This window comes from Thamnophis sirtalis, unplaced genomic scaffold (assembly GCF_051295495.1).
Source record: "Thamnophis sirtalis isolate CommonGarterSnake01/CBP01778 unplaced genomic scaffold, rThaSir2_p1.2 scaffold_3, whole genome shotgun sequence".
NCBI lineage: Eukaryota > Metazoa > Chordata > Lepidosauria > Squamata > Natricidae > Thamnophis > Thamnophis sirtalis.
In genome coordinates this window covers 111,583,146-111,604,127 of record NW_028261383.1, presented here as the reverse complement: position 1 = coordinate 111,604,127, position 20,982 = coordinate 111,583,146, and the positions used below count along the sequence as shown (strand labels likewise).

Sequence of the window (20,982 nt, the reverse complement as noted above, 5' to 3'; positions counted from 1 at the left end):
GAAACAAACAGAGGAAGAAACAGTAACATTCTTGGGATAACTTTTTAAAAGTGCAGAGAGAACAAATCATTTTATTTCAAAACATGGTACACAACAATTCTTGAATATTTAATTTCAGGCAAAACTGTAAAAGTTTAATATTTTTTTCCTTATTGAAGTCTACCAAAGAAAGGAGGCATAGTGACATAATATACGGATGTAAAAGGTAACATGGAGCAAAGCTTAAATATTAAGCAACTAAAGAAAAAAGTGAAAAGCAATACATTACTTCTACCACTAAAAATTTCCCTGACAGCATCATCTCAAAACGAAAAACAAGATAGTTGCAATTCAATTCATGAGCAATATAAATAGTTATCTTGTCTCTTTTTCAAACTTAACTCCCTTCTTTTCTACACATAAACTGGCTTCTCCACATCATTGAATTACGGTGGTAAAATAGGCAGAATTGGTGTTGAATTGAAGAAAAATAAACCAGAGTTCTGGCTAACAGCGGGATGTTGTGTATGGAGGCACTATTGGCTCCGCCCATAATCAATATATGCACTCTTGTTTGTATAGATTGATACCATTTTCCTGAGTAGAAACTATCACTTTGTGCCATGGTGACTCCCTCAAGCTTTATGCATTTTTTCAAGTGAAAAGACATCATTTTAAACTAAGATGCTTTTAAAAAAGTATTTTTCCTTCGGAATAGATGCATTATCTGCACTATGTCATTGAAGTTTCTTTTTAACCTTCTCAAACTAGTTTCAAATAACATTTTTTGAATGAAAAATTGGAAAAAAAAGCCTACACCATTACTCTTTTGCTTTAACATCAGTGAAAAGAGTACTGCAGAACCTTTAAAAGTCACCAAATCTCTTATGAAAGTGGGCATAATTGAAATTACTATGAATCATTATTATGCAAGGCTTTTTTTAAGTAGGTGCTCTGGAATCTTTATAAATACTTTAAAAAAGTGTTTTCACAGATAATTATTAAATCTTTTAATATAGACTTGTATTGTAATAAACATATTTCACTTGTTTCAAATGCTATTTAAAATATAAATCTGTTACTAAATAAAATAAAGAGGAAAAGTTATGATTGCAACTTGGAAAAAATGAATTGGACACTTGCTGTATTTTCTGGAATACATAATTTTAGAAAAAAAATATCTTAATGTATTTTAATATCCTAAAGATTGAAATCTATATATTAGAAGGCATCCTTGTATTGACATGAAAACTGTTAATTATATCAATCTATATATTGTGCATTTTTATGACATCAGTTTGTCAAGCTAACTGCTGAATTTTGCTTCCAATGCAAGGGTTTGCATACTTTCAAAATGAGAAGCAGTTTAAAATACTGAACATGTAATTCTTTTAGGCTTTCATTGTAATCCAGTGAAAATTTGGCATAACTTATTCTCATTGAAATGTGAAACCACATTGCTGTTAAAAACTCAAGTCCCGTTGAGAAAAGATTAGGGGCTTGCTGGGATAGGAAACTTTCCTGTGTAAACCAGCTAATCTTTAAAATGTCAAGGAAGTCTCAGTGGAACATGTTAGTTATGACTAACTTAATGTGCAAGCATCACTGTGCTATAAAAAGAAATGTCATGACTTTGGATACCAATTACTATTCCATCTTAACAGTACCTGTTTATGGCAGATACTGCTGGGTGAACACAAGTAGATAGAAGATCTGTACCTTGTGATGCAGCCTTTATTCTAGCCACCAAACTATTTTCAAAAGGGATGGTCTTTGCTACAATTACCCAATACAATACAATTATGTATTTTCGCCCCTTGCTGGTTTCTTTATGGAAAACCTTAGTCTCAAAACACATCTGTCAGCACTTAATAACACAGTTGAATTGGGGCATGCTTCCAGTAAAGGATTACAGCTCTGCTAACACTTGCACTAAAGACTAATGTTTGTTAAGATGTCAAATGTAACACATCAAGAACAAAAGAAGAACTTTATAGCCAACTTTCCAGGTGTCTCAACCAGTTCCTGGCGCCCATTCAGACAAGTTGCATTTGAAGAGTAATATTACACTTCGTGATTCTTCATTCTGGTACTTCAAGTGGTTCCTTACATGTTGAATAGGCTCCTTGGCTCATGCCTTTGTTTATTGCAAAAATAGTTTATAAAATATTAACATTTTTGATTTGAAATTAAATGTACAACACATACAGATTTCCTGGAAATGGGGTACAGTTCTTTTTTGTTTTTAAAGTATCTTCGCATACACCATGTTCTGGATTGCAGAGGAAACAGGCATATCAGGTGTATGCAATTTCTGGTTGGCTGACAGACTTCATGCCAGTGCAAGAGAGTTCCATAAACACAACAGATGATTAATGTCTCTGAGCTGAAAAAGAAAAATATGAATTTATAGTGTAAGCTTATTTCCACATGTTCATACTATTATAGAACAGTTTTTTAAAAAATGGATATGAACTTATTCCACTGAAACAATATTGTAGATATTTAAACTCAATATGAAAGCTAACACAATGTGTCGTCAGCATTTTCTCTCTATTTTGTAACCTTTATAAAAAATTTTCCTATGACTCTGGATTCCACAGGAAAATGGAGGTGAGTAGTTAATCTAATTTACTGCACATGTTTAAAATACCCAATTGTCTCATTTCTGAGGCATACTATCAATGGTAAAAGTTCTCATATTATTAGGTTTGTTAAAAAATACAGTTAAAATCGTATTTAAATTAGAAGTCAAGAAAAGTATGTTTGATAACATACGTAATTGATTTTGAAGGCTTTATAACTTCTAAAGTCTTACATTTATATTAAATATATATACAAATGGGCAATCAAAGAAAAATATATATCAGAGGAAAATAAGATGCAACTGGACTATTTGGCATCAAGGACATTAAAAGAATATTAGAAGAGAAGGTAATTGCAAAAAACCTTAATATTCATTGTAGTTCACAATAGAATTAAGCTTCTAAATACTCATATCAAAACTGCAATTTTTAGGAAAGCAATTAGGGTGAATATTTGTGAGCAAGGATTGTATTCTAATAGAAATTATTATCCCAAAAGCTAGATCCAGACATATCCCCTCGCCCGCCAAAGCTAGATCCAGATGGTATTCATAAAAGGGTTCTTAATTCAAATGTAAAATGGTTATTTAAAAAAATAAAAATAGGTGGTATTATCCTAGATTGTATTAAAACAAATGGGGAAATGGTATAATGCTAGGAAATTACAGATAAATTGGTTTAATCTCTAGTCTGAGAGACAAGTCTTGCAGAAGAAAAATCACCATTTATAGAAAAGTAAGTTTTATTCCACTACCATCTTACAAATAAGGAGAGAGAGAGATGGTAAATGTATGTTCAGGCCAGCAATATGCCACTTATTTCTGTGCGTGGGGGAGCACACTTGAATTTGAGATCATGTGTTAGGCACACACTCAAAATAACCATATAAAAACTTGTTTACCCATCAAATGACAGCCATGGTGGATATGGCTAGTCACAAATTCTTTAACAAAGTCTCTAATCCATGTTTGAATCATAATTTATAGACTCTAAGATTATAGTCATCATGACATAGCATCAGGTCCAAATTACAGAGATGTATGTTATACTATAATGCCAAGTAGGCAGATTGTATAATTTGTATAATGTATGTAACATAATGCACGTGGCGTTCCCCCCATCTGGGTACTTACAGAGATGACATGAAAAAATAACTTGGATTGACAAAAGCTTGAAGGACAGAATACAATGAATAAATGTTTAGTTTGGAGCTTAATGCTTTTTAAGTGATGAAATGATGAAAAGTCTCAATTTATCTTAATTGGGGGAAAAGTCCTTAAAAAAAGTGAAGTAATACATATTTGGATGGAATACATGTGTCTTAAGAGAATGTGAGGGGGGATAGTTTAGTAAAAAAGATACCCAGGTTATGACTGCCATGAAGATGAAGAATTCTGCTGGAAATTATGGATATTGTAGAAAAGGTGAAAAGAGCAGGTATCAAAATGAAAAAAAAAAGCACTGAAACATTTTCTATAATATATGAAAATTTTAGAAAAAAGATACAGAAAACATGGAAAAAAGGAGAAAATTATACTGATATCCAGCATCTTCTAATTCTTCTAAAATGTAGATTTGTCTCAAAAGGTATTCATGAATAAAAATCAAGTACGTCCACTTCAGCAAGATGAAATGTGCCAGACCCTTATCCCTTCCTTTTGTTTGCTTTGAAATAATTTGTGCCAGAATTTATTTGTAAGGTTAGCCAGGATATTTAATACTTCCATTGATATGAGCAATTCTAAACTTTCATGCAAAACTAGGAAACCCTAACATAGCCACTAGAAACCTAAGCTAACATTTTTCTATATCTTGGACTCAAGTAATAGACTCCCTAATATACTGTGTTAGATACATAACTACTGGTGTCTTAAGCTAAAATGACACTGGAAGCAAGGAAGGATAAGTTGGTGGGTGGGGAGTCAATATAAAACAAAGTCCGTCAAGAGTTTTAGCTTTTAAGAGAAACTGGCATAAGCACTGCCGGTAGAATAATACACTGTACTACATCCAAGGACAGATGCATTATATTCTAGAAGTTCCTTATCACAGTATCACTTGACTCTGCTCAAAATGGGAACAGCAGCAATTATATTTGTTCCACTCTTAACTATTTCAGATCCTGTCCATGATGAATGTAGGCAAGCTAGGGAATAATTAACCACAAGGACGCTTCTATGCTGAAAACCCAGAATGTCCGTATTTTAGACAGTACTGTTAGGAACTTTTATCCTCAAAAGGATTTTGAATAATGAAGCTATTGGAAATGTGGAAAGTCATAACTGCAACTCAGAACATTAGAAAACCATACAGTACCAAAAAAGGAAAACCTTCAGTCAGGCTAGATTTCAGTAAGTAGTAGCAAATGATGCTGAAGATGCCTCCAGTGCATTGGTTCTATTTAATGGAAAGGATTGATTTAAAATATCTAATCCCTCTATAACTTTTAACATCCAATTTTTCAGCCCCTCTGGTTCTAGAATTCTTACACTATCATCTGGCCTTAATTTGATTCACTGATGTTCATCACTTAAATATTTTGAATATAAAAATTAGTAATTCTTTGGCTAACAAGAAGGAAGCCCAAGTGACAGATGCACGAGAAAGAATACTACAGGATTACAGTTGATTTGACCTTATTTTGGTTGCTCCAACCATTAAGAATGAAAAATGGCCCTGTGGTTTAATAGCATAAGAGGAACCACGTTGAATCAGACCAAAGACCTAGTTTATCAAGTATTCTCTAAACTGCCCAACCGTAGAGCTATGTAAAATCCAGAAGCCAGGTATATCTGGCATGAGTGCATTCCTGTTCCCTATGGCTTGTTTTCAGACAATTTTGATCTTGATGATTAAAGGGTAGCTTATCTTTTATACATGTATCTAATGAAAACTTTAAATCCATTCCTGATAACAAAATTGATTAACACTAGGCTTGAACTGAGCTTGTGTATGTGCGAACATAAAAATACTGAGTTCAAAATGCACACAATTGTGTGTCATACTACCATATATACTTCAGTAAGGCATGAATTTTATTGTGGCTGGATTGATGGCAATACTTTTTAAACATTAAACATAGAACATCCCTCCTATAGAGATCATTGGCAAAGTGAATTATTGGCTTGCCTAACTCACTGAGACATTTGTGCTTTCACATTATAAATTCACATCTTGTACTTTATTGTACTCAATTTTAGTTCAATCTAGTGTTGATTTACTTTTTGTACCTAGGCTACTATTAAGGCATTGATGGAACATTTATATATGAACTCATTCCAAGTTGCTGAAGTAATTCCATTAGTTTTCATATTTTATGCTACCTTGCTTGCACAGAAGTGTCTTTTCATTCACTGTCAGCTCATCTAGATAGAGGCTCTGGACTATTTATCACTTTCTTTTTCCAGCAGAACTAGATTTCTCATTTCATTAAATCAGTGTATTATTTTAATTGCTTGACCTTTCTTAAGTACACTTTTAACCCATCACCAGGCTCCCAGGGGACTCATTTATTAAGATTAATATTCAGTAAGAGCTTGTTAAAATAAACATGCTAACACAGTCCTGATTAAAACATTTCTATAGATAAATTATCAAGACCATAATCCAAAATCATGTTCATACATTCTATGCACTGTTACTTTTAGGCAGTTGATTAGGTAAACAACATCTGAGAGGAATTGCACTGAATTTGAAAAATGCCAAGATATGTCAGATGTTAAGATTTCTAGGAGCTGGGATATATCCTATGCTTTTCCTGATTTTTAGCTTGAACGTGGTCTATTGACAATTAAGAGATAAGCAGCGAAGGAGGAAAATATGAGACTTGGCCTAGAGAAAACCAGACTCAAGTCTCAACTTGAATATATATACTACATCAGGATGTAAAAGGTGTATGTGAAAAAATACACACAAATGTATATATGTGTACACACAGAGAATATAAAAATATGAGATATATAAATATGAAATTTATAGTTGTACACACTTATAGTTTTATTTACAATGGAACTAAGTGGGTGACCCACTGAGTCTCACCTACTCATAGGATTATTGTGGGGATGAAATCAGGGAGGAAATTTATTGCACCTGGAGAATGGGCTTTCACAAAAAAGGACACAATTAACTTTAAAAATAAGATGAAATGAGCAATAGTTTAAGAGCTAGATTCTTTGTTGGTTTTGCTCTGGTGAACTATTGTAGCTTTCATTATAATTATGACAGCTATTCAGACTGAAAATAGATGAATTACAAGTTGCTTGAAAAGGTTTTTAATCTGCCAATCGCCCTACAGAAGTTGTACTTCAGCAAACCAATGCAGCAAATGTAAGCAACTAATTTCCACTAAAATGTGAGCATACAACTCTTGTAGGATTGTGTTCTCACAGTAAGATGAAATCGAGTTTAACGTATGTTTGAATTAGTTTCACCTCAGTCATACAGATGCAAGACCATCGTCACTATTTCTTCCATTAAAGAAATTGCCTTAAAACAATTTGTCAAACACAAACTAAAAGAAACTGCAGTAGTCCCTAATACCAAGCTTAATCAAAATATGTAGTCATTTTGTACCTTATCCGAATTGGTATACAAAGAACCTGCCCATAAAAATTGTGTATGTAGCTTCTTCAGTTTCTGAAAAGCACATTGGGATAGGAGAGATTAACCCCAAATTTGGGAGCCACAAAACTGCAGCTGATAGAAATCCAAATCATCTCCTGCATGAGGGCCACTTTCTCCTCAAAAGAATGGAATTCCAAACAAGTGTTTATTTCATTTGGTGCTTCAACAGTCGCTTCTCCCTCCAAAAAAGCCAGAATAAATCACATCCATCATCTTGATGCCTTGCAATGAACAGTAATACTGTTACATACATACTGCATGACATCTACATGATTTTAATAAGTTAACCACATAAATCAAGACTTTCATAGGACATAAAATGACATGAAGCAATGGCCAAAGACATCATAATGTCATTAAAAATTAAACACATTTAGAACAAACTTTTAAAAGGCACCAGTCTCTGAATTAGCAAGATACATGAAAAAAGAATATTGAAAATAAGAATAAATTCTTGCTTGATAAAGTTGTGTATTTCTTCCAGACTGTAAGAATTCTCTGACACAAGAGAATTCCATTTCCATAGCACAGATGCACAATCTAGAGCTACATGTAGCTCCTGTAAGCCTTAGTATGGTCCAGAGACCTCTAGTGTTATTTTTTTTAATGTGGCAAAAATAAAGATTAAATATCCATTTAGGGAGTAATCATATTCATTATCTTTCATTACATTTCAATATTAATGAAAATAATTCAAATATTTATCCTGGCCACAAGATAATTATTGAGAATGCATGCAAAGCACTCCCTGCTAGGGCATTCCTTGGTTTGGAAAAAAAATATGCATTCGGTTTAAATTAATTTCTGAATCTATTAGAACATCTGGTTCAGAAATAGGATTCCAAGGTAGAAGGAGCAAGCCTCTATTAAGAGTACTTCCATAAGCTAGTATAAATACAATAATACATTAGCAGAGTTGGAAGGGACCTTGGAGGTCTTCTAATCCAACCCCCTGCCTAGGCAGGAAACCCTATACCGTTTCAACCCTATACCGTTTGAATGTTCAACTTGATCATGTCTAGAGAGGTAGTCCACCCAAATTTAGAACAAACTTTGTCCACAGCAACCCTAAGCCAACCTACATTTTCAAGTTTATGGTAAACAGTGTATTTTAACAAATTCTAAGCACAGCCTGCCTTTAAAAAAGACATAGCACGTTTTGCTTGTTGAATTACTACATTGGTTTCTGTTTGCAGGAAAGAGAATACACGGTATAAGACTGAAATAGGACTGCATGCCATTTTGTGTGTTTTCCAATTTCAAAAAGCATTGGCTGACTGAATACAAGTTCATTTCTTAATAGGTTTGGAAATTTGCAATTGATTGTGAGCATTGTCAAATGGAATAGCTCAGGAAAGCAGAGAGACTTTCTAAAGCACATTTCTAAAATAGCTAAACAGTTTAAAGCTTAAGTATTTTGGAAAAATTGAGTTAACACTGTATTATAACATGAGACATACCTTAGCATCAGTCACAACAGAGCCTTTAATCATTATTTCTTTGGACTCCATATGTTGGCCTGATTTTTGTTTAACACTGTTTCTTCCTGGAAAATATCTACTCATAGAACTCAGGTATAAATTTCAGGGCAATGAAGTTACGCCCTCTAATAACAGTTAAATGCATAGTAGTAGAACCTATTGCGCATGCTATCTAACCGAATTAACTCCATTTCACTGCCCAGTGCAGCACATGAGACAAGCAGAATATTTAACAGCAAGAAAACATTCATTAACACAGATTAGAAATATAGGAAAGGTACTTCTTACAGAATTACTGATAAACATTTAGGGAAAAACAATTGAATTTATTAAAAATCAAAAATTTGTTAATTTGAACACTATTATTTTATAAGCAGCTAATGAAGCCAGTTTAATTAATGATGAGCAAGAAAAAATGATTTCCTTCAGAATGTCTCCTAAGCATTGCATAAACAGACCAGCCTCAGTTCCTGAGTTTCCTTTCAAGGCTTTTTGAGAAACACACACAAATAATTAGATTTCGTCAATTTTATTTACATTTTTGTACATTTCAGAGCATTACACAATTACATTTTCCATATTTTCTGACCTGCAAACAGATACCTTAAATGGAAATACTTAAAAAAAATGCAGTTTGATACATCCAAATGCAACAATTACACATCTGACAATTCACAAAGTGTAATTTACTAGGACGTATCCTAAGGATTTAAGAACAAGTAGTCAGAAAAAAAAATCTGACTAATTATTTACACAACACAAAATTCTCAAGCTAACCCTTAGAACAACTGTCCTAGGAGCACCCTCCCTTCCCAACAGGAAATTATGTAATTCACACTTAACGCAGCATTAACAGTCCTTGATCCCATACATGGAAGGACTGTCCAGTCTAATGTGAGCAACCAGCTTTCTCTTAAACTTGCCAAAACCTGAAGAGTGTTATGTTTATCCATGGGTGCATAGCATAATTTTGAGCATTTGAAAAAAAGTGACCACAAACTTATTTATTTATAATCAAGTCTACCAGAATTCCATTTAAACTGGTTTCTAAAGGAATTAAAGTGGCCAGCAGGAACAAAAGCATTTTTAGGCATAGGTGAACTCTTTGGGCTCACTTCCACTGGGTAAAATCACAAAAATAAAGCTTACAAGTGAGATAGAACTTAGGATTCTGCATTTAAGGTGGGCTGTCCAGTTACGCCTGCAAATCCCATCACTTAGATTGATTTCCCTCCCTTCCCCTCTCCACATTGAAATGGTATATATAAATTTATATATAGTGGATAGAAACTAGTAAAAATTCCCTGCAAATAAACTGCTCTTCAGCTGAGGTTATGGCTCCTGTGCATGGGGTGAGCAAAGGAACTTCTGAACTTTTACAAAGAAACGTAAAGAGTTCTCTTGAAAAATACTGAGCTCTCGCTTTAGGTTAATCTGATTGCATGTACAATTTTTTAAAGGTTAACTTTCAGTCAAGACATTGCTACAAATGGAAATTTCAGTATAAAAAGCAGCCAACTGAGTGCATTTTTAAAAATCTAATTGGCCCAACTCCTTCAAAATAGTTGACTAGGTTAGACATTTCGTGGTGCCTCCCCATTTCTTGCCTACCTTACTTTGTTCATGTTTCAAACTGTGTCAGCAGGGCCCGAACTTCAGGAGTTAGCTGCTTAGCAGCATTGGCTGCTTCTGTAATGGCCTTGCGGTAAAGACCTTTTCTCTTCTTATTAAATCGCGACTGAAAGTTTTCTAAAAAAGGGGAGAGCTGTGAAAGAGCAAGAAAAGATGTTGTTGGGGACCCAAACCATGAAATACGAGCTTCCTGTCGGACTAATAGGCCATTATCTTTTCGGCTCACAGTTATAGTAAGAATACGAGCTGGCCACCATGGGAAGCCATATATCTTGGCCCAAACAATGTCTCCTACACATATGGTCCTGCTATCTGGTGTGACACATTTAGAGACATTTTTTGAAAAGACTTTCATTTTCAAAGAATTACTGAGCTTTTTCTCTTCCTTTAAAGAGGAGGAGGAAGAGGAAGAAGGTGCATGCATGCTGCCTGGAGGAAAATCAAAGCTTTCAGTAGTGCTACACTCAGAATTGGAGGACTTCAAGTCATCTGTGCTATCACTACTACAGACTGATGCACTGGAAGAGTCAGATTTCGTTTTATCAAGGGTCATGTAAACTGTAATATTGCTTTTGCTGCCTCTCTTGCCCATGGTCTGCTGTTCATCCTGATCAACAGGTACATGCACTTCATTGGTGTCCTGAACCTCACTGTTGGCCTCTTCAGGACCTTCTGAGGGGCTCTGATTTTCTGAAGGGGCCTCACCTGCTGAGCGGGTAGACGAGCAGCGAGATTGGGACTTAGCTGCCATCTTGCCACTCTGCAATTTCTCCAGCCCTGTCTTGAGAGAGGAGTCATTTTCTTCATTTCGGTACCTTTGTGGCTTCAGACGCAACCGGGGAGGCAGGGAACCTGAGCTGGTGTTCTGAAGACGCCTTGTGAAGTGGACCTTTGAATGCGCATTTTTGGAAGTTGAAGTTGCACTCTGTTTCTTTTGTGCCTTTTCTTTGGCTATTTTCAAAACTTCCCTAGCTTTTGCATGATCCATGTTTTTGCTCTGAAGAACTTTTTTAGTATTTAATTGGGTTTTCGATGTATTTGCTTGAGTGGGAACTTTGACTACTCTACTTCTGCTGTGGACAATATTTGCAACTTTGACCACAGAATTCTTTTTCTGGCTTTCATTCTGACTTTTCCCATCAACTTTATGATCAGTTTTAATTTTTTTATTCACAGTAGTTACGCTCTCATTTCTTCGTTTCCTAGTATCCTCACACCTTGAGGAGTCACTTGCATTGCTGCCCTTCTTAATTTCTTTCTTTTCTGCAACAATACTGTTCTTACATTTGTCACATAAGACATGTCTGGGTCGTAATTTGATAGCATTCATAATAGAAGTGGGTTCCTCCCTGTACAATTTTCGCTTGGGCCGCTTAATTTTTCGAGGTGGAGGTTGAGGTATTGATTGGTTATACGTGTCCCTGATAAACAAAGGAGGAGGATATGGTGCCCCCACATGGAAAAGGGGAGGCGGTTTGGAAGTCCATAGGCTTTTAACCAGGCTATGTTCTGATGGCTGGATGGGAGAAGAGTCTGGGACAACACCGTTAGCTTCACATTTCACTTGCATCTCATCTTGGAATGATTTACTTTGGAGCTGCATGGCTTCAGGTTTATCCTTGTATTCCCGTTTGGGAAATATAGTCACAGGAATTCCATGAGGTCCAAACCTTAATAAGAGAGAAAAACACAGTTAACTGCCAATCTCCATGAAGTTTAGAGGAACATTTTGAATACCATCATATACTCAATTTTAAAGGGCATTCCATGGCTCAACTGCATCTATATAATCAAATGAGGATTGTTCAACTGGCTTGAATGGCTTTAAAATATAATCATAAATTTTATACTCATCAAAAGTTTAAATTTAATGTTCACATTTTTTTTAACTTTATGATCTAAGGCAATTAGTTTCTAAATTGTCAGTTCTGAAATATCTTTTTCCATCCTGATCTGCTTGACCAACCCTCCTTATAAACTGGAAGGGAAGTCAAATGGCAGAAGACTGCAATTGGGGGGAGGGATGTGCACTGCACAACATATAGTTAGGCAAGTTCTCATTCAAACAAATTACTCTTCTAAGCACAAAATATCCATTCAATAGATGGTTATGTAGACCATATACAGGGCTCAGTACACATGAGATTCTTTCTGGCTTGTATACACAAAATCTGATGAGAACTCAAATATTTCTTTCTGTTCTATCTGGTAATAACTGAGATTAATAATGAAAATCTAGTTGAACTGCCTCGGCTGCTCACCTATTTTCAAATATAGTCAGTTCAAGTAAAGAACACAAAAAACAATCATAAATGGTAACCATAACTGGTTTTCTCACCTGTACTTCATGAGCTTGAAATAACTTTGTTTAATAACTAAAATGTTGATAGTAGCAGTATTTTATACCTATACTGGAGAATTATGTAAATGACATAAAAATGTCTAATTTAAATTAAGAGTATGGTTTAACAATTTTGTATCACTCAACATAATTTAACCAGGATCATTGGTTTCTCCCTTATTATTATATAGTTAATATTACCTACACAGGAGTTTCCAAAATGAAAAATTGGCAGCAAGTCACTGCAAAAGTGGGGAGGAATGGAGGCCTGATCCACAGCATACTTTGGAGCATATGCGATATTGTGGAGAGACAAGAGAAATTGAGGGTATTAACAAATTAAAAAGGGAAGGTGCTATAGGTGGAATACATACTCAAGCTAGCATATGTTACAATACTAGAGAGGTACTGAGATGGTCAGCTGAGACTGCCAATTATTAGATATTTCCAAGCTACTTATTTTATAATACACTCACATTGATGGAACCATGAATTTAAAGAATCAACTCACTTAATATTTATTGTTGTACTATCAATGTTTCACTTTAAGCATGGATCTTCTGGTATTCTTTTCATTTAGAACAATTAGCATTATGACTGAATATATATTTGTCCTCTTTACAATCTCTCTTGCATCTTCCCTCTGCACCTAAGTTCATTCCACAGAAAGGTAATTCTCTAGTTAAGACCACATTTTTGATTAGGAAACACTACATCTATAAATTCATTGTTTCCCCCTATGAATCCTTACAAATGGTTGTCCAATCTTTTCTTGAAAACCTGCAGTGATAGAGCACCCACAAGCCAAGGAGCCAAGCTGTTCCACTGATTAATTGTTTTCATTGTCAGAAAATTTCTTATTTCCTGGCAGAATCTCCAACTAGCTTTCACCCATTGCTTTTTGTTCTGCCCTCAGGTGTGATGGAGACTAAATTGACACCCACTTCCTTGTGAAGTCCAAAAGAAGATCGCTATCATGTCTCCCTTGAGCTTTCTCTTCATAGGCTAAACATATCTAGTTCTTTTAGCCATTCATCATATGGTTTGGTCTCCAGCTCCCTTATTATCTTTGTTGCTGTTGCCTAAACTACTTCTAGGGCCTTAGCAATTTTTCTATTGTATGTTCAACTTACCTGTTATATTGCAACTATTTTGTCTGCCTAGTCATAACTTGTAACTCCTTTAAAAAGTCTTACTGAATCTGCCACAATTTTTTTCCATGTGAAAGTTCTGCTGATTTGCAACATCTCAAAACTAATACTGAAAACGTTTCCCCATCCCAAACATTTTAGACTTCTGTCAGTCAAATCCAGCATCCTCAGTGATGATGGGAAATATAATCCAATCAAAAATATATACTGAACTCTTAGGCATAATCTCTTAGGATAATATTAAGCACTTTTCAATAACTAAAAGAATACATATATTTAACTTTCTCATTGAAATCAAGACTTAAGGCTTCATATTGCATCTATTATTCTAGCTAGCATTAACCCTAAACCTAGCATTAGATTAGATCCAGCTGCTTTCTAACTAACCTACTAATTTGATGTTGCACCTTTCCTCACTTGATAATTGTGAGGAAATCTAATACTGGACTATATTTCATTTATACTTCAGCTCTTTTCAAATCCATCAGACTGTCACTCAGCTTTTCTATGATGACATCTATCAAGCACATTATAGCCTATTAATTATTTTCATGAACTCCTGAGCTAGGGAAGTTAACACCTGAAAATGACATGCCAGGCCTTATGGGTTTTTAAATCTATATCAGGGGCGTGAAACTTGCAGCCCATGTCCCGTATGCGTCACACACTGGCCATGCCCACCCCTGGTTTAGTGAAGAGGGGGGGGAAGTCCCAATACATCACATGATGTGATGCCGCGAGTTTGACACCCCTGATCTATACCAATATACAGTACAATAGCTTGTGAACAGAGAGCCCCAACTGCTGCCAATGTACATTTTCCAGCAGAATTCAATGCAGCAACGTATGATTATTGATTCCAGTATTTAAGATTCTTTCATAGAATTCAAAGCAAATAGTTTAGTTTGCCATACGAGTTTTCTGTACACAGATACAGTTCAAAAAAATATGCAAACATAATTTTCCTTCCACTAGGCTCTATCTAACTGGTCTCCTCCTCCCTTTTATCTATTTGTATTGCTGCCATAATTCAAAACATACCTTTCCCTGCTTCTTTCCTACAGCCATACTTAGGAGTGGCAGAGTAGTTGCTGTTTCATGGCTTGTAGTAAACCTGGTAAAATAATTATCTGTCCCAACTCTGCTTGATTAGGGCCAAATATTATCCTAATGGTATTTTGATGCCTGTGGCTACAAAGGCTTTACTTTTATATCATTTGATTTTTTTTAAAAAAAGTGCTAGCCTCCAACATAGTATTTTTTATTCGTAGCTATGTCTACTTACAGGAGGTTCTGGAAGTAAATTTAAGGAATTTTGATTCATTTTTAATTCAGAGCTATTCTGAATTATGTTAATCTTTGGCCTGCTAGTACCTCCAACCCCGAGAAAATCCTTTTATGAAACCAAACTTTCAGATGACCACTAAGGAGCTGTCTGAGAGACGAGGAGACGGTCCCAAAAAGGCATCCCTACAGGTAATATAATTCAAGGAAGATAATATGGAGTTATTCTAGCAACTACATGCGTATGAAATTGCTAATTCATATGTTAAATCATACGCATACTAGCTCAAAATAGATGGGATATCTCAAAAAACAGTTATGGCTGGAAAAAAGATATATAGATATGCAGTTTTAAAAGCCTGCAGGACTTCCCTACTATATGTAATAGCTACCTAGCTACCCATATAAAGAACTTGAATTGAGGGAGAATGTTAAATGACAATGCCTGTTATATTCAAAAGGGATTGTATACTTGCATGTTTATATATCATATATGTGAAGAATTGGTAAATCAAATTAAAGTATGTACGGGAATATACAATATCATGACGGCTTGGCCTATGCATGAAATGTCTTAATCGAAGGTTTACCATGCCATTAAAATCTAATGTTGAGACTATCTGAAAATAAAAATTCCTTATATAATAGTGTTATTAAGTGTATGTAAAATTGGCTGGACAAACATAGTTAGGCTGGGTTGAATAATGCAGAAAGCATTTTCCATCCCAAGCTGATTTAAGAGAACTAAGCCATATATAGAAGGCAAAGTGGGCAAAAAGTTTTCCACAAAAAGACAGTGTTATAAGAGTCATTGATTATCATGGCCCTCATCATCATGGTAATAACATGCAAAAATTCTATACCCGATATCCCTGAATGTATCTACAGATACTCTTTGCTTTATGACCATTCAATTAATGAAGGGTCAAAGTTACAACATTACCCAAAAAAGCTACTTATGATTATTGCACCAACACCTGAAGAAATGTGATTACAATTTGGGAGTTTGTCAGTCGGCTTGTATTTATGATGGTTACAGCATTTTGCAGTCACATGGTTAACATCTGTGGCCTTCCCAGCTGGCTTTCGACAAACAAAGTCAATAGGGGAAGCCGATTTGCTAAACAACTATATACTACTGGTATTAACAACCACAGTGAGTCACTTAACAAGGGGTAAAAATGGCTGTAAAACCAAGTCCTGTTATGAGATGCCTTCTTTAATAACCACACTGATTAGTGACTGAAATTCCAGTCTCAATTGTGGCTGTAAGTCAAGGACGAACTGTACAATTGTCAAAAATTGGCAACATAAATTTCTTCTCAGTCTGAGGCAAGTAATGCATGAAAATTGCAGAGTAAGCTTAAAAATGACAGAGCTTAATTTTTAGAAGAAAAACTTGAACTTCTTACTCAAAACTCAGACAATATAAAATCAGAAAATCCTAGCTTCACAGATACACGCCACACGGTTCTGCCCATGCCAAGCATATTGCAGCTCCAACTATCAAATAATTGCTTATCTTTTTGTTATACGGTAACACATTTTGAACACAAATTCTTCACTATGACTTCTACCCAGGGAAGTTTACTTACAACATCAGACTATTTTTTAAATTATTCCAACCAGCTCATTAAAAAGTAAAGGTAATTAAAACCTACTCATGACATCATCACTATTGAAACGAAACATAAAGTGGTGTGGAGTCATTTTTACTATGAATTTCAACAAGCTAAGATCATTTTATAAACCACGTGATGTTAGCTGAAGAGTCTTCAAATTCCAAAGAGCCTTTACCTAACATGATAAGCAAGTCTGTATTTTAGCTTTGTAAGATGATGCCCTATAACAATGTCTGTTACAATTACATCAACGATGTTATTGATTTGTAAGTAAACATGCACTTCATGAAAATGTTAAACTTTGGTCATGTTTTATTATAAAACTGTATATAACTGCAAAGCTGTATTCTAGCTATTACCAGATTAAACTGGCACTTAGCAACTAAAAGCACCAATCCACAAACACTTCTCTTAGCATCACAATTTCTCTGTACCACTATTTTAAAAATATTATTTTATGTTCAGTAGTTGTGCATTACACAGCAAAATACTAATACCTAGCATAATGTTTATTTCTAAGAATACTGCATTCTCTACTTCATTTTCAAATAAGTGCACAAAATAAGAAAACTAAAATGAGCAGTAATCTTTCTAGGCTGCATTTTGCTAATGGATGTTTTGTGCTTTACTTTGAAACTACAACATGCTTCAAACTTGCCAACCAGATTAAACGCTACATGCCCGTTCTTTTCTTCCCCTATCCCCTTTCTCCAGTATGTGTGAATGCGTGTGTGTATATCCATCCATCCACTATATTAACAGCTGAAAAAGCATTACTATGAAGTAAATGAAACAGTAACACCTCCTACCTATGCCTGTATCAAATGGCTTATCAACTATGCAAGAGAAGCGGCAAAGTTTCCCATTCTTTGTTAGAGAAGAATGTTAATGATAGCTCTGGAAACATCAGAGAGGAGACAAGCTACTAATATAACACTGTTTAAGGGTATGCAGTATCCATGCTTGATGTGTGAAACAACTTGCTGTTTTAATTTTTTGTCTTATGGGGTTGAATTTCACTTTCTCCAACTAAACCAAGAGCACTGATGTTACTCTGTTTTCCAACCCTATTTCAGTTCTGCATAGTTCGAATATCATACCTGCAAAAGAAAATGTAAGATAAGACACTTTACCAGATCTATTAAGGCTATATATCAAGGAAAAAAGACAAGCACATTAGGTCCTTGACTGCTATGGATAATGCCAGACTATCCCTTCCACTAGCACCAATGGGCTGACAAACCTGAGAATTTGAAAGTCAGCATATGTTGTATATTTGTCATGGAAAACATATGGCAATATCTATGGCAATACATGATCAATTCTATATAATACATCCTTTAAACACCTTGTGGACTAATGAAGAAATGCATACTGGAAATTCATTATACCACTCTCTCAAACATTACAAACACCAGCCTTTCTATAGCTGCATGTGTTGCATAATTTTAATACAATTACATTTTATAATCTGCTTAGTATGTACTCTGAAGGAGTTAGAAACAGCATTACCTATATTTGTTTATAAGTAAGGCAGTAATAATGGCCATACACTATCATACCAAAAATTCTGTAAGATTATCAGGCAATTTTAGTATGTGTCAGAAATTTGGTAGTTAGATATATTAAATATATAAGCAATGCACTTTAGAGTGATTACATGCCATCAAGTCAGTGTTGACTCTTAGCAACCACATAAACAGACCTTCTCCAAGATGATGTGTCCCCAATCTGGCTATTAAGAACTCCCATGGGTACACCTATTGCCAGTGTAATTGAAACCATCCATCTTGCTTGTTATCCTCTTAGTCATTGTGTTAATTTGCAGTATTACAATTTTAAAAGTGTGCTGGCCCCAATTGCCAAAGTTCCTCCTTCCATTTGTTAAAGTTCCAGTCCTTTTGTATCTCCCGAGGCTCCTTTTACATGTATTTTAAGTGTCAAAGCAATGACTTATACAATGTTCCTGGAAATACTTAACCCACAAGAATAAATTTTAAAATGGACTTTATGGTATAAATTGACACTATTCATCTTCCTCTTCAGAACTGAAAGATGCGTGGGCCCAAGTTCTCAGAAATCCTGCTATATGATCTCAGCTTCATTTTAGATAAAATTTAATGGTACAATCTTTTGTTGTTTCTCTGTAAATAAGGGAACAGGCTCAGCTTTACTACATAGGAATGCATTTGACTGATTTTCCTTAATCAAGTATACTGTGGGGAAAAAAAGATTGCTTCCTTCAGTGCCATGTATTTTCTTTATTGTAAGTAAGCTGTAATGTTGATGATACTGTGATTGTTTACAAATGTACCCTTTACCTGATGAACTCAATGAAAGGGTGTGTCGCTCTGGTGCAAGTTCCTCAAAACCAGAAAAATTAATGCTTCTGCCAGAACAAGTTGCTTTGCAATATACAAATAAGTGCAGTTTTCATCCTGGCTGCAAGAAGGAAAGCTATTTACGCAGCAGCTTTCAAATATGTATTACCTGTATCAGGAGACATTCTAGCATCCCCCTCCCCCAAATAGCAACTGATAATTTCTCCACTTCTATAAAGCTAAGAAAGAAGGATAACCAAATGGAAGAAATGCTGAAATATCCATAGCAATAAGGTAGGGCAAATGTATATTGTTTGGCGAACAGACTTTTTTTTTGGCCACAGCTACAACATTGCCAGTATCCTCACAAGCTGTGAGGGAAATTGTATAGCCAAGTCCATGTGGGATGGATAGCAACCCTTCAGAGCTTCTTTTACACAACACTTCTTCGCTTAAAACAAAAAAAACCAAAGCTGGTAGTGAATGAACCTTAAACACGAAACCAAGGATGAAAAGGAAAGGCTAGTAAATAGTAGTCATTGAGGTGGGGCAGGGAAGGGGGAGGCGGCCTTTCCTGGCTCCGAGTTTAGGCCACGAGGCTCACTGAAAAGCCACTCGCGCCCCCTTGGTGGAGCCATAAAGCCCTGCACCTTATGGCTTGTGCCCCACCTTTCTGTGCAGCCACCCAGGAGGCGATCGAGGCCTCGACTCGGCGGAGACTATTTTTTTGGGTGGGGGGGAAGGTGGAGGGGGTTGCAGCAGCAGCAGCTGAAGGTTAGAGAGGAGCCACTCTGGGAAAGCAGCCAATGCGCCTCCTTCCAACAGCCTCGGTGGGAGAGAGAGGCTTTCGAGCAGGCAGGGCGCGGCCGGTCAGGCTCGCTCACCTTTTGGAGAGATCCATGAGGACCCCGGAGAAGAGCTTCTCCCCGAACCGGAACGATACCACGAGCGCATCCTCGATGATGTGGTCCAGGGTGACCAGCACCTCTGAGCCCGGCAGTAGCAGCGCCTCCTCTTCTTCCTCCCCCGCTGCACCGGCAGCCACCGAAAGCTCCGGTTGCTTTGCAAGGCTTGCCGTGGTACTTGCGGCGGCGACAGCAGCAGCATCCGGCTCCTCCTCCTCCGGCCGGGGCGGCTCCTCCCCGGGCTCCGGCCCCGCGGGGCCCCCAGCTGCAAGCACCAGCGGAGGTACCAGCGGCGAGCCCGGCTGCGGGGGCTGGTCGCCTGACTTTCCCTCTTCAGAAGGGCCGGAGAGCGTGGCCGTCAGCGAGCGAGGCTGAAGAGGCTCTCCCACGGGGCCCGGGTTGGGCTGGGCCTGCGGCAGGTCTCGGGTCCCCGCTGGGCTCTTGGGCGGCGGCGGCGGCGGCTGCTGAGCCTCACCGCCCGGCGCTGGCTCGGGATCCTCCCTGGCAGCGTCGAGCACCGCCGACTCCACGGCAGCTTGCGTGCCGGCGGGTAGCGCGTCTGCGCCGGCTTCGCTGCCTGGCATGGGCTCGACCTCGCCAGTTCCCCCATCACCCGGCACCGCCGCAGTCGCAGCCACGGCCGCCATTTTCTCTGGTGTCGCTTCCTCCTCCCTCTACCAGCAGCAGGATCGATAACCGTGGCCTTCTTCCCCCGCCTGGCTAGGAGGGGAACGCCGCCTATCGGGGCAGGCAGGGATCCTGCCGATTCCCCAGCTCCTATTGGGCACGGCGCAGATCCATCAAGCGCAGATGTAACTTCCCATTGGTCCGGAGGGGAAACGTTGACGTTGAGGGCAGGAAGAGGAAAAAGAGGGCGGAGATCCCGGTATCTGTGTCGACAAAGATCAAAAGGGGGCAGGTTAATGAGCAGCTCTTCTTCTATTTGTAGGTGGGGGGAGAAAAGCCCGCCCCCCTCGCGGAAGCGTCTCATTGGCTTTGCCAGACGTCTGGCGAGATGTAGGATTTAAAGCAAGCTCGAAAGCCGTAATCTTTTGCAC

The 20,982-nt window shown here is 37.1% G+C and overlaps 2 protein-coding genes across 5 annotated transcripts in view; one reads left to right on the top strand and one right to left on the bottom strand.

Annotated features, from left to right (window-relative positions):
- Positions 1-1,141: 1,141 nt before the first annotated feature.
- Positions 1,142-20,629, bottom strand: PWWP2A (PWWP domain containing 2A). 3 transcript variants are annotated; one of them, XM_014062111.2, is made up of 3 exons: positions 19,904-20,629; positions 10,280-11,970; positions 1,142-2,365 (listed from the first exon to the last, which is right to left on the bottom strand). In XM_014062111.2, the coding sequence occupies exons 1-2, from the start codon at positions 20,569-20,571 to the stop codon at positions 10,290-10,292; spliced, it is 2,349 nt and encodes a 782-aa protein (XP_013917586.2). In that variant the 5' UTR covers positions 20,572-20,629; the 3' UTR covers positions 1,142-2,365; positions 10,280-10,289. The 3 variants fall into 3 exon arrangements, with proteins under 3 accessions (XP_013917586.2, XP_013917503.2, XP_087565816.1); XM_014062028.2 differs by lacking the exon at positions 1,142-2,365 and having other exon boundaries at positions 9,182-11,970; XM_087709690.1 differs by lacking the exons at positions 1,142-2,365; positions 19,904-20,629 and adding an exon at positions 13,153-14,685 and having other exon boundaries at positions 9,182-11,970.
- A 56-nt stretch (positions 20,630-20,685) lies between these two features.
- The window catches only part of FABP6 (fatty acid binding protein 6), a 36,919-nt gene continuing 36,622 nt past the window's right edge, over positions 20,686-20,982 (top strand). For both annotated transcript variants that reach the window (XM_087709686.1, XM_087709687.1), the window contains exon 1: positions 20,686-20,843. The gene's annotated coding sequence lies outside the window, so the exon portion shown is untranslated. The remainder of the gene's footprint in view (positions 20,844-20,982) is intronic.

Coding starts and splice junctions, on each gene's coding strand:
- PWWP2A (XM_014062111.2), bottom strand. CDS start 20,571: ATGGCGGCCGTGGCTGCGACTGCGGCGGTGCCGGGTGATGGGGGAACT. Junction 11,971..19,903: donor CTCATGGATCTCTCCAAAAG/GTGAGCGAGCCT, acceptor TCTCTTATTAAG/GTTTGGACCTCATGGAATTC.